The sequence below is a fragment of the Acanthisitta chloris genome, unplaced genomic scaffold (genome assembly GCF_000695815.1).
Source record: "Acanthisitta chloris isolate BGI_N310 unplaced genomic scaffold, ASM69581v1 scaffold604, whole genome shotgun sequence".
NCBI classification, from domain to species: Eukaryota; Metazoa; Chordata; class Aves; order Passeriformes; family Acanthisittidae; genus Acanthisitta; species Acanthisitta chloris.
In genome coordinates, this window is record NW_008670725.1 from 20,907 (window position 1) to 35,056 (window position 14,150).

The 14,150-nt window shown below is 40.4% G+C and overlaps 1 protein-coding gene across 1 annotated transcript in view; it reads left to right on the forward strand.

Annotated features, from left to right (window-relative positions):
* STAC (SH3 and cysteine rich domain) overlaps positions 1–13,444 on the forward strand; it is a gene marked incomplete at both ends in the record, with an annotated part of 29,593 nt that extends 16,149 nt beyond the window's left edge. Inside the window, 4 exons of the mRNA XM_009073759.1 lie at positions 5,090–5,190; positions 7,343–7,424; positions 8,824–8,939; positions 13,363–13,444. Coding sequence (XP_009072007.1) covers positions 5,090–5,190; positions 7,343–7,424; positions 8,824–8,939; positions 13,363–13,444 — 381 coding nt within the window. The remainder of the gene's footprint in view (positions 1–5,089; positions 5,191–7,342; positions 7,425–8,823; positions 8,940–13,362) is intronic.
* Positions 13,445–14,150: the final 706 nt, after the last annotated feature.

Below are 14,150 nucleotides of genomic sequence, written 5' to 3' on the forward strand. Positions count from 1 at the left end.
GAACAACAGTGCTGCAGCCATAGCTGTGTTGGCCAAGAGGATGATACAGGTTCTTTTTTCATGTTTGTGACAAGCAAATTCTCATTTGCATTCCTTAGGATAAATGTCACTTTCCTGAAATGCACAGTAGTTACTACATTATTTTTATAGGCAAGACAGGTATAAAGAGTTGGAAACAAATTCTGCCCTGTCTCCTCTGTCTTTCTCTGCCTCCAAATCTTTCCATTCACCTATATTGAGGTGTTCTGTTTCCATTTAGGCTTCCTCCAAAAAAGGCTTAGATTTACAAAAAGTGATCCAGTGTGTCCTTTTAGTGGTATTTAAGGTCATATCAGAACAGTTTAAGATTCAATTTTCCGTGACTGTTCTGGAAAACCTAGCCACTGGTTTAGATATTCAAATGGGAGCTGACCCAGTCATAGAGTATTTCTAGCAAGGTGTTATTAAACATGACCTCCTTCTCAAAACAATGCATCCTTCCAGTGCCAGGTGCCTGGATACATTAGCTGGTATCTGAAGAAAATGACTGGGCAGAACCTCATTTATAAGTTTATTTAAGAGCTACTCAGGTATTCTGACATGAAATTTCCTTATTTGCTTCCAGTGAAATACTGTTTCTTTTGTCAGTTTTGCTTTTATTTTTTTGCAAAAGGACCACCTACAGCCTTAACAGACTCTGAGATAATGATACTTTAACGAATAGGACACAGAGGACCTTTGTGCAAATATCTGTGGTTTTTTCCCTATATGATGTTCATTACTCCATTGCCAGTTATGTTCATGGACATTCTAAGTCAGCTAAACACATCTAGTACTTTCTATTCTAAACCCCCAGTTTTAGAAGTTTTGCAGTTTTTACAGCTTAAGTGCCAGCATCTAGGCCAAAAGAGTTTTAGTGAAACCTCTGACAGTTTTACCCTCAAATGGGAGCCATCCCATTCAAATTTTGGCAAGAGACAAAGACAGTGAGCCCACAGGAAAGCTCATGAGGCTATCCATCACTTTGTATTTGGAGTAAGGCTAATGTGGCACTCAAGAGATGATACTTAAGGACACACTCTGACCAAAGAAAGTAAATAGGAATTTTTAAATAGAACTTCCCATTCATCGAAAATTGTACACCCTGCCTAGGGGATGAAGTAGTGTGCCTTGAATAAAAATAGTGACAGTCACATCCCTAGATTGCAATCAAAAAGTGACTGAGCAGAACCTGTGCCCTGGCCTGCTCAGTATTTAATAATAGGCTTGAGTAACCTTAATAAGGGTCTTTGGAAAAGAGGGTAGGAGGGATAATCACTTCTTGAAGGTAATAAAATAAGAGTCCATCAAAGCTGTTAGTCTACTCTCCCTTTGAATGAAAAAGTAGTTAGGTTACTCCAAGTTTAACTTAATTGGTAAGCCTTTAGATCCTGTATTTCTGATCCACCAGAAATGGAAATTATTCCAGGTGGGCTAAGACATATCAGTGAGTACTGTATACCAGTAGCTTCCAGCTGTGCTTTAAAGTTGGTGTAGGGGAATATCTGCTAGTGGGAATAAACAATAGGCTGCAATCAAGCTGTCAGCTGCTTAGGGGGACAGGAATCAAACAAGAAAGCAATGATCGGGCTTGCAGGTCATGAGGATGTGTTCAGCAGAAGTCCCTGAGAAGAGTGTTTTAGCACCCTAGACTTCACTAATTCTGCAGGAACACTGCACCCTCCAGACACTGCTGTAACCATCTCAAATATGAACTCTCTCCTTATTCTTCCCCATCTTTCCGTCTACAGAAAGATTAACCCAGTGGGAATAAGCATACCACAGAGAGGCTTTCAACTTCAATCAAGCCCTGGTACCCTATGGCAGTGAAATGAAATAATACAAATTCTCCTCAGATAGTCTGCCCTATTGTGTTGCTGCTATTGCTGTTATTATTACTATTTCTATCTTTGCCATTGTCAGTTTTTTTTTACTTTTATGAGTCATTAATACCACTTATTTTGTGCTATTTAATGTATGTTCAGACCAAATTCCTAAATTTCTTATGCCCTCTGGGGGAATTTATTGGCAAATAGTGTTTCAACACATTGCTATATCCTATGCCACTACTTTAGGCATAATGAAATAGTTGTCTTATACCGGTACATGACTGGAACTCTCACTGTACTCACTCGGCTTTAAATAACTTTTTTGCAACATCCACGTTCTGCCTGCTTTTTCACTATTTCAAACTACCAGGATGCCTTCCAAACCCAGCCCCATTCAGGCAACTGCTTGCATAAACAGGAGGCCAAAAAACAGATCAAACCCTAGTCTCATTTACTTCTATACTGAATGTGATCCCTTCTCCATAAGAGCTGTGGTTATGCCTCAGTCCTGAACCTCAAGAACTTTTGGGTCAGATATATTGCCAATATGTAGTTGTCTAATCCCCGACACGCAGTTTTGAAATATCTTAGGCATGGTTCTCTGAGGTGTTTTGATTTAGTGCAATGAGGATAAGAAACTGAAGAAGAAAGAATTATCCTGGGGGGAAAAAGATATGTCTTGTACATATGCCATTTTCAGAGCTTGAGATATGGTGGTTAAGTGTAAATACAGCATAAATGCTTCTTCTCTAAACCCCTTAGTTATTCCTCAGTGGGAAGCAGGGAGAGACATGCACATTTTTTTCCAAAATGCCTAGTCCCACAGTAAATCAAGTAGTTATAAATGACAATAAACTGAATATTGGAGCTTTTGGTAGTTATTGAGACTTTCAGTTTGATTTACTTCTTGTAGACTCAAGTGTGTGACTGAAATACTTTTCCTCTCTTTGAAGCTGCTACTTAGCTACCCACAGGTAACAAATGGCATTCAGCAATAGAAATATAATGTTCTCTTGTAACTGATGGTCTTAGTCATTTTCACATGAGCACAGATTTATGTTCTGAAGAAGTTAGAATTTGATTTTTGAAAGCAGCACAGGTACTTCTGCATTCATTTTGCACACAATTTGGATGCACAGTTATATTGACAAATGGGTATCTTCTGTGATCACACGGTTATAACGTGTAAGGACCAATATCCACCTTGTAATCTTAACAGTAAAATGGCTGGAAGAATGTAAAACAAACAGCCAGCAGAAAGGACTTTGAGACAGCCTGGCTTTCCCCAGCTGAATCTTAGAAGTAACTGGCTACAGCACTTAAGACTTATGCCAGTACAGACCTGTGTGAGAGGAGAATTAGACCCAGTGTAAGCACTGACATGTTGTATAGGCAAAGTATGATGTCATTTTCTTTTTTCATTTCATCCTAATAATAAGAAATTGTGGAGGAAGTCCTGTTTTCTCAGTGTCAGTTGTTGATCACCAGGAAGGGTGATTCAGCATTTCATCATCAGTAACACATACACCAAACCGCAGCAGTCAATATTGGCTTGAGCATGTAATTGAAAAGAAACTATAACTGAAAAAATCCTCACAGCACACTAATCCAAATGCAACCATGCAGGAAAAAGAAACCAACCAAACAGGAATGTGTTCTTCTAGTAAATCTTGTGTTTGCTAGGGAAAAAAAGACCCCAGAAATGAGGCTAGATGTCTGCACATCAAAGAGGGAGCTGTAATGGGCCAGGCAGGCAACAAGGTAGGAGCAGGCACTGACCCCACTCTGTGGAAATCCTTGGGGCACACCCCACACTCAATCCCATTCATTCTCCATCTCTCCAGCAGTCTCAATAGGAAGGCAGGGAAGGTGCTGGTTCCTCATCCTACAAGCAGCACACAGGTGAAACATCTGAACCTAGCTCACTGCAACCACCCACAGCTACTTCAGCCTGCTTTATCTGGCTTGAAAGTGGCCATTTCAGGCACTTCTTCCCCTGAAAGTGGTCCTCTCAAGGCTTGGCTTTTGGCACCAACTTGATGAGCCCTTTTCTGAAGGGCTTCTTTCAGACATAGTGTTTCACTGAATGAAGTTGGCAACGTATACATCACATTGACTACTCAAATAACCAAGAGCTACATGAGTACTTTCAGATGTAGGATCCTTCTGACTAATATTCCTGTCATGTCTGAGTAATGAGGGCTGGTTAAAATGTCAAGAGGTTTTTTAGGGTTTTTTACTACCTCGTTTCTTACTCACTCAACGGTAGATGATAACTATGTTGTTTACTCATACCATTTATACAGTCCTGTGGGGATAAAAGAGTTGCTGCAGCATCACTACTTCTGCATAGTTTAGGAATTATTATGGTTGTATGAATAAGAGTGACTGTTCCTCCCTGGAAGCAAAAAAGACTTGGGTCTGTCATTTAAGAGTAGGTCCACACTGACGATAATGCAGAGCTACGGTTGCCCAAGTGGGAGAAGTCTGCTTCTCTAAGGTAAAATTTCTCCTGGAGCTCCCCTACTTGTCACACAGAACTTTTCCACTGCCAGTGAAGGGAGAGCAAGGTCAGACCCATGGCATCCTCACGGCATCCTCACTGCCCCACTCAGGGACAAGCAAGGAGCACTTCCTGCACACTCTGAGTACTGGCCCAGGGAGGTGGGAGCCGCAGTCCCTGGGCACATGGGTGGGCAATGGCAAGGCTTAGCCCTCTCACACATCCCTGGAGCTACCTCTCACACACAAAAAGTGGCAAGGTAGATGGCTTAGCCCTCTCACACACCCCTGGAGCTACCTCTCACACACAAAACCTGGGCCTCAACTGTTGGTCTGGCTCTCCAGGGCAGCTCCAGAGCCTGGGTGTTCCTTCAGTGGCTCCCTCAGCCATGTACAGCTCTCATGCCAACACCTTTCAAAATAGCAAAGGGATTTTGCTTGATGTTCATGAGGCAGAGATATCTCTGATAAGACCATCATATAGCAGAGCATGATCCTATATATATATATATTTATAAAGGCAGCAGTAGCCTAGGAAAGAGCCTGGGGGAGAAATGCCTAAAATGGAGAGTCTGTAAAGAAAATGCATATATAAATGTGTGTTTGAAAGAGTAGGTAAGGCAAGGAATGCTGTCAATATTTGCTCTACTGCAACTGACTATCAGTTCTTTCAGGTCACTCGTTAAATGCATGGAAACTATTGATTTTGTCTGATTAAATCATTTCCATGCATTTCACAGGGACAAATGCTAAGCACGGACTACGCTGTAAGGCTTGTAAGATGAGCATTCACCACAAGTGTGCAGACAGTATCGGACAACAGCGTTGCATGGGCAAGCTGGTAAGTGAGCAGCTCAAGGCAGCAAGCAGAGTGGGAGGCACCAGCTTGTGCTGGAGCCACTTTCTTTGTGTGCCTGACCCCCAGCTGTCATTTAGCTGGTGCATTAGCAGAACTGACACCAGATCACTTTACTGAGGCAGGAGAAGTAAAGTCAGGTGATGCCCTGTTACCCATTATCAATTTGGGCACTTGCTAGTACTCAGGAACCTGAACAAAAACAAAACATGAATCTGGTGTGCTTTGTGGATGTGAAAATACAGAAACCAAATTTAGTTAAAAAACAGGATTAAGTCCCTTGACTTAAACTGTGCTTACTGTAGTGTAAGTCTCTCAAGGAATGCTATAAATTAATCACTAAAAAACAGGATTAAGTTCCTTGTCTTAAACTGTGCTTACTGTAGTGTAAATCTCTCAAGGAATGCTATAAATTAATCAAAATATTTCAGTAGAATTTAACAAATGAAAAATTCTTCAGATTTTATTTTATTGCTCTTTCTGCTGTTAGGGCCTGAAGAAAAACCATAATTCATCTTAAAAAGAAAAATAAAGGTTATTTCGCGGTGAGACACTACAAAGTTTGAAGCAATCTTTCAGTAGGAGAGGTTGGGAAGAACCTGCCTCTGTATGAACATACCACCTTAGTGCCTGAGTGACCTTCTGAGCAGCAAAATCTCATGATAGGCAATGGCAGTACACTGTGTTTGAGACAATGATGAAAAAATGCAAGCATTGACTTCAAAAGGGTTACAAAACCTACCTTTCACTGGAAAGATCTTTCTCTCCAAGAGTGTTCAGTGAAAGTTATTGTTGTTTACATCCCTGAAGCAAGTCTTTTTGCATTTAAACCATAATCATAGTTCTAGTGTGAGACATTCTTGTATAGGAAGTTGGTCTGTGAATGGCCTCATTGCAAGCCCTGGACAAACCAAATATTAGATCATGTTAATTGATGCATGCATTTCTTGATTCCAACCTCAGTTCTTGTGGTCACTAGTTTACCAAAAAAACCCAGAAAAGTAGAGACCAAATTGACAGCAGAAAGTTGTCCAGCAATGTCACAGAAGTTTTATGAGCTCATGTCCTGTCTGAATTTAGTTTGGGATTAAACCAAGGCTGGAGAATCTGGAATTTATTCCTCTAAAAAAACATCTATCAGTCCTCTCACTGTTTCTCAGTCTATACTGCAGCTCATTAGCTAAAGAGCTAGCTGTCTATCAGGGTGTGATGTACAATGCACAGAGGATATGGAAAATATGCACATCTCCATGAGTCTTTTCCACATTGCACTGTGACTAGAAGTTCCTCACAGCCTGCAGACATTAGAAATCTTAGAGATCATTTGTGAATTTCTATTGCCTTGAGGGGCATTTACAAAGATGCTAGCACCTTCATTTTGGGCACTAAGCATTTGCCTGCATTGACATAGTAAATAGCTAACAGGAAATGTTTAACCTTCTAAGAATGGGGTTCAGAGTGGCATAGGGCACCATTATTTGCCATATTGTGGTGTTATTTAATGGTACAGCTGTAGTTTTTATAGTGCATTTCTCTACAAATGAACACTGAGGGTATATCTAGTGACATCTTGGGGAGATTTTTGACCTTACAAGACAAAAAAAAGGCTGTGAAAGCTTCAGTCAGTCAACAGAAGACCTTAGAAAAACCTATAGAAAAGCTACAAACCTTGTGAAACCCAAGGAATTCAGAAATTCCTTGGATTTCACAAGTGCATATGTGAGAATGTGAGGGTTTGGAATCAGGATGGGGAAGGATAGTCACATGTTTAGCAAATACAAAACAATGCAAATTCATGCTACATGAGAAGACAGGGAGAAGGAAAGTTCCCAGAACCTCTTAACGATTCAGCGGTTCTGCTGCAATTGATTAGTGCTGCTTTTGTGTAAGACAAAAGAAAAGGAGGAGCTGAAAATGAGCCTCTCCTTCCACTTAAATATGGGAAATAATTGGGTTTTTTTCCAGGAGAATAATCAAATGAATCCCTGATCTATAAACCCCTCCTGACTGAACAGCAGGAGGCAAATTTCTGGCCTCACCACACTGTTACACCTTTGACCAAAGAGCTGAGGCTATTTCTACTACATCAATCAAGGCAGCAATGCACTTCACTTGTTTTTGCTTTTTCTCCCTCCAGCCGAAGGGATTTCGACGGTACTACAGCTCACCACTACTCATTCATGAACAGTTTGGCTGCATCAAAGAAGTGATGCCTATTGGTAGGTTTTGATTGCTTTTCTGTTCGGTCTCCCTTTGGCAGTGCTCTGCAGCAGCAGCGGCAGACTTCCAGACATGGTATTTACCCTCAGCAGCCTTCCAGCTCCTTTCAGTGACTGGATGTCCTTCTGCCATCTCAGGAAAGGACCACTTCAGAGATACAAAGCTGGAAGAGGAGAGGGTGTGTTTATTGTGTGTTTCACTCAAAAACCCCATATACATACCTCTTAGCAATTACCTTGTTTCAGTAATAACTACGTGAGAAGTTAAGTTTATTCTGGAAAATATTTCTCCCTACCGGTATTCTAACCAGGCAAACCTGACAGTGCAAAAAATTAAAGCTGGAACTAGGCAGTCAGTTTAAAATTGCTTGTCTGAGGATATTTGCATTGCTGTTTTCAGCAATTAAAAAAAATAATGAATGACATGGATTTCGTCTAAGTTTCTCTTTCCAAAATATGTCCATCGTTTTTGTCAGATGTAATAGAAATATTTTGAACAAATGCTGGCTAAAAAATGAGGTGTGCTTTGCTCTCATCAAAATTCCTTGTATTTTCTCAGTACTTTGGCTAAAATTTCCCTTCTTTCACATAGTGCTACAAATGTACTGTGTTCTGTATGCCTAGGGAGGTTGAAGTCTAATAATGCAGTATGTAGACGAGTGTTAACTGAGTTTGCTTGTGCCCATTGAAGACATCTATTCCTCTGCCATGGGAGATGACTTTTGTGGCTGGCTATGAAAGAGGGTGGGAGTGAGAACTGAACAGACATACATCAGTGGGGTAGTGACTTTTCTGGCTACCCCTAGGCTGAGCTGAACAACCTGGAGCACATCCCCAACAATAGGTACATACTTATGCCTGCCTCCAGACCCCATAAAGCCCCACAATGGGGATGTCTGAACATTTCAGGGAAGGTCCAGGCCATCCTGTTTATCTGCAATAGCCAAGTAGAAGCACTGTTAGGGTAGATGGATAAAGGTGATGGCCCACCCATATGAAAAAGATGCTCAGGCACAATGCATTTTTTTCTTTCAAGCATCTACTATTGAGACCTATCCAAGAGGTCAGTGGTGGAAACAGGCATAGATTAAAACCCCCTGGTACTTTGTGAATAGAGAAGAAGCATGGCAGGTGAAGAGAGACAAGGCAATGGCTAAGAACTGAAGAGCCTGTATGAGTGGAGGATGATCTTTACGGGAGTAGAGAGGCAGCAGAAAATTGCAGGCAAAGGCTAATTCCATTAAGCTCATAAAAAACGTTTTATCAGGATAGTCTCACAACTTCTGATTAAGCATACACCCAAATATGTTGTCAGAGGTAGGTGTTTCTCCAAGTGAAGCAGGATATGACCAGAAATATCTTCAAGGTATTGATAGATGTTTTGCTCCCTCTGTTGCAGCCTGTGGAAATAAGGTTGACCCTGTGTATGAAACTCTCCGCTTTGGGACTTCTTTAGCCCAGAAAACCAAAAAGGGAAGTTCTGGAAGTGGGTCTGATTCTCCCAACAGAAACTCTGTAAGTATCCCATAACTTCCGTTTGTTTTCCAGAGGGGGCAACAGATATGCATTCACATGAGTTTATATCATAGTTCACAAAGCTTCTATTACAAACTGTAAAAAAAAATAAAATCTTACTCTCAACTTCCAAAGTGAAACCAGAAAACATGTTATTTTTGCAAATTCAGGTTTTAGGTATCTTTTAGATGACTCTTGAGAAAAGGAGAGAAATACTAGTTGAATTAATAATCTTTTATCAGCTTAGAAAAGGAAATATTATTCTTTTTATTTTGCATATCCATATAGATGTGTAGAATTAGGAGGGAGGCATCACTGATTTGAGCTTCCCTCTCCAATGCAAATTACCTCTCCAATATAGGCAGGTGTGCTCAGCTTGTTGTATCCAGACAGGGAGATTTTCACCTTCATGTTAATGTTTGTCATTCACTGTCTCCTATCATCAAAGTCACTTTCTTCAGGACCATGGAAGAAGAGCTGGAGAACAAGGACAAAGGAAACTATAGTTCTCTTAGCCCAGCCTTTGCTAAATCCATACTTACTTCAACAGTAACAATTACCAATTTCTTCCTCACAGAAATGGTTATATCAACAGCATTGGGACCCATGAGATCAGGAGCTTATTCATGGTGTTGAAAGAATGTTTCGTACCCACTCAGCCTCTCATAAACAGGCACTTAAGCCTATGTTTAAAGTTCTCTTTTTTCCCAAGATTTCCTCCTCAGTCCACCCCCTAAAAAAAAAAAAAAAAAAAAACAAGAAAGAAAGCAAATGAAAAAGAAAAATCACACCTGAATATACAGGAGTCTAAAGCTGATTGTCATGTCTGAAAATCAGACCTGCTTTATCTGACATTCTCTCCTGCACTCACCTCAGGATAAAAATCACCCAGCACAGAGACATGGTGAGACTTAGTTTCCAGGCCTCAAAGCAAATACTTACATGTTTAATTTCATGTTGTGCTAGTATCTGTATATATTTGGTATAACATTTCCTTGGCATTTAAATGTATGCTCACTCACATGGCTGAACTGTAACCTCAGGTGGTATAGATGGACTCTAAACAGATGTCAGTTCAGGTCAGATGGGAAAGAAGACAGAAAAATTTAAACAAGAACTAAGTGAAGTCTGCAAGGAATTTATTAAGAGTCATGTCCTCTATCCAGCCCTGTTTGAGCCTTAAAAGAAATTTGGTAATTTCCATTCTTTTAAAACCTGAAGTCACTCTACCACCTCTCGCATTATATTGCATATAATCACACGCATTGTGATTATAGTTCTTTCTTTCAGTTATTTAATTTACTTTGAAACAGAAGTTCTACAAATGTAATTATTGTTTTCTAAATCAATAAAGCATTATTTTGAATTATAAATGACAACTCAAGTGTAGAAATCACGAATGCTGTGTCAGCTTACCCAAGGGAGCTGAGCATAACTAGGTAGGGAGTGGGTGTAGAATGAGGAACATAAGTTCATTATGGGAATTTCTTCAGGATATTGAGGCTGAGAGAGAATATAACACATGAAGGCATACAGGAAATAGAAAACATTAGAGAATTGAATAAACAGACTTGTGAAACCATAACTTCTGCCAGTGCTAGTCTGTAGATTGAGACACAGATAAAAACCAGGGACAGACACAACCCTGAACCAAATGATGGGTCCATGGAGCTTTAAAACTGATCTGTAACCTGGCAGCAGGTGCTGACCAGAACAGGGATGTGACACAGAGCCCTTAGAAGTACATGTGTAGTTAATAATGCATAGGGACTAAGATCTTTCCCCTGTGATCTTTACTTCTGCGCTGCTCTGTTCCTCTGAAAGCAGAAACAGTAATGCAGCTATGAGGCTCACAGCAGCACAGGGGCTTTGTGGCTGTGTTGTGTCCCAGCACTGGGAGCTGGAGAGTGCTTCAATGTTCTGCCATGTCACCAAACTAGAGCCACCAGGGACACAATGACACCTGGGATCCTACTTCACCTCACAAGTATCAAAGGCACTCTGGGTCAGCACAGCATAGCTGCTCCTTCTGAAGATAGTTAAAAACAAATGTGACTAGCCTAGGAGCTGTGCTTTGCCTCTACAGCCATGAAGCTTCTAGACTGCATGCAGTTCATGTCTCTGCACAGAGCAGAGATAACTGTCTTCCTTTGAACTAGCCAAGGTATTTTTAACATGACTGAGCAGTGTGGACATACCCACTGTGATTTTTCAGCCTGGATTCTGCATTTCCCATAAAGGAAAGTGGCCATATGCTCCAGATTTACTACCTACTGCTTGCTTCAAAACTGTGCTTCTGCAGCCCACATTTATACAGAAAGTCGCTTGAGGTGATGTAAATTTGATTCCAGTTCTTGTTAGTTTTTCATGGATCATCTCTCAAAAGCAGCTTTGTACCTCTATCATTTCTATTAGGCCATTTATCTTATTGTTCCTGACTGAAAAATTGTTAAAGGTAACTGAGGTTACTTCAGGAAGTTCTGGATGAGGTATATACTGAAGAGACAGTCACTACACATCCCATATACAGTAGTAGCCAACAAAATATGAAGCTAATCAGCAGCTATGAAGCTAGTCCATGAAGACTGAGGAACATGTAGGAATGAGCTGAAAAGTAGCTGGGACTTCCCATTTCAACAGTCTTTCCTTTTTCCACCCAACAGCTAGAAATCCCTAGATATGCTCTACACTGACTCCATGTTAACATTGCTATTGCAGTGCCTTCTCAACCTGGAGTGTCCTGTTTGGGCAAGATGCAAGACAAGCATGACCTACTGCAAAAGGCTAAGTCTAAGAACAAGGAGTAACAGAGCAGTGAAATGAAGGCTCTTAAAACAGTAAGGGAAACAAGATAGCCACAAGACACCGGTGGCACTAATCTACTTTTAACCTCTTTGTTAATTTCCTTGGATGGAGAAGTAGCTAGGAAGTTACCAGATAGGAGAAATAAAATTGTGAAAGGACTTTCTAAAAACAGCTTTGTTGTCAACACTATTAAAAGGAAAAAAAAACCCATACAAAATCCGTAAAGCAATTCAGATTTTGTGCTCCCTGAACAAAAGCAGTGAATGTTGCTCATTTTGCTTTTCTCCCTATAGTGCAGGCAAAGGCCTGCAAAGCAATAGAGTGAGCTGTGTGTACAGTACAATTGTAGTGTCATAGAATCATGAAGTTAAATCCTTCATGTGTCTTAGAGTACTGTTAGCAACAAATAAATAAAGCTTAGGAGTGTATGAGGATTTATAGTTGCTCACATTAGAGTGAGCACCTGACTCAAGTTCAGAGGCAGTTACTCAGATTAGAGTGAGCACCTGACTCAAGTTCAATGTATGGGGTTTTATGGTTGTCAAAGATGTGGTAAGTTCATAAACTCAAATTTTGTTAAGGTCAGAATTGGACAGAGTTGTTTGGAGCAGCTCCAGGTTCCTGTTGGACTATACATGAAGAGGCTGACTACCCGACGAAGGAATCTGGTGCCTTTTGCAGCAGTTACTCAGATTAGAGTGAGCACCTGACTCAAGTTCAATGTATGGGGTTTTATGGTTGTCAAAGATGTGGTAAGTTCATAAACTCAAATTTTGTTAAGGTCAGAATTGGACAGAGTTGTTTGGAGCAGCTCCAGGTTCCTGTTGGACTATACATGAAGAGGCTGACTACCCGACGAAGGAATCTGGTGCCTTTTGCAGAGTATACTTCTGAGGCTTAAGACTATGTCATCCCATATTTTTCTGCACCCTAGAACATTGAGTCCCAATCATGACTGACATTAATATGCTACAAATAAGAAATCATAGTAATTCTAGCAACAACATTTGGGGTTCATTTTTCCCTAACCATACCAGCCAGATGACTGTTTAAAAAGAAAGTGAGGGCAGATATTTAAAGACTGACTTCATCAAATCCATTGTACTTCAGCTCACTCTTTTACAGCATTCTAACAGAATTAGAAAGACCCTTGCACTACGGCTATTTTACTGAATAATGTATTCAGGGCTAATACATGAATAGTCAGTAGTTTTAACTAATGTCCAGTCTCATTGGTAGATAGCTATTGAGTATACCTGCAGAATCTGGAAACTCCCTCAAGCCCCTTCTATTCTGTACAGAGAACCACATTGCTTAATATAATCCTTTGTTCCTTAACTTTCACTTAATTTTATACTGCAGAAATCTTTTGTATTCCAGACTGCAAACTTGGTCTGGAGGGTTTTTTTTCTGTGATTTTACTGCTCCCTGTGAAGTAGGTATGTTTTGTGCATCACCAGATCCAATGTTTTCTGCAATTCTGTTAGACTGACTTGTTCTGTTCTCGTAGTGCACAAGTACTGCATTCCCCAAAGGCTCTTGCTGTGTGGTCTTATTTCACTTCATCACTCACTTTTTCTGGCTTATACCATCTCATTTTCTCTTTTTGTCCCTGCAGACAACTGACCTAGTAGAAGTTCCGGAGGAAGGAAATAGCTCTGCAGGCACCCTTGACATAAGCAGAAAACGCAGCAACAGCGGTGAGTGCTGCCAGGCCAGGTTAGCATCTTCAGGTGCATAGGCCTATGTACATTCTATTTCATACAGGGGTTTATGGCACGTCCATGTTTTAGCAGCATTCTGGGTTTTGAGTGGGAGGTGAGTGTGCCATGTAATTCGTGCAAGAATTTGGGGAATGCTTTTTGCCAACCAGATGAAATTCAAGCCACCAGTTTTCTTAATTTGGTGTGTCCAGAGCTGACACTGAACAAGGTTCAGGTCCATTCCCTATCATCATGAACATGTCTGTAGACTAACCACTTATCATGCTTCAGTTCCACATTGACAAAGTATAATGAAAATAATACTTTCTTTCTTTTCCATATGTTTGATTTGTCTGCATGACTTTGTATACCATAACCTCTTTCAGACGGGAAATGAATAATATAATTTTCATATATCTGTAAAATATCCAACACAATGAATTTTGATTATAATTGCAACTTCTCAGTACAACTGTAGTATGTGCCCAGTAATATTAATGGCCCAAATCATTTGTTTTATTTGCAGTACAAAAGTAATATTTTTACAGCATTGATATGATGAGATTTGAAGAGCATCATAGCAATCGAGAGCTTAGTGATGAAAACTCAGCCACTGAGGGCTGGTGTTTGTGACCCTGTTCTTGAATTCAGTCATAGTGAGGGAAGTCATAAACACAAAGAGCAGGTGATATCATCTACCTGG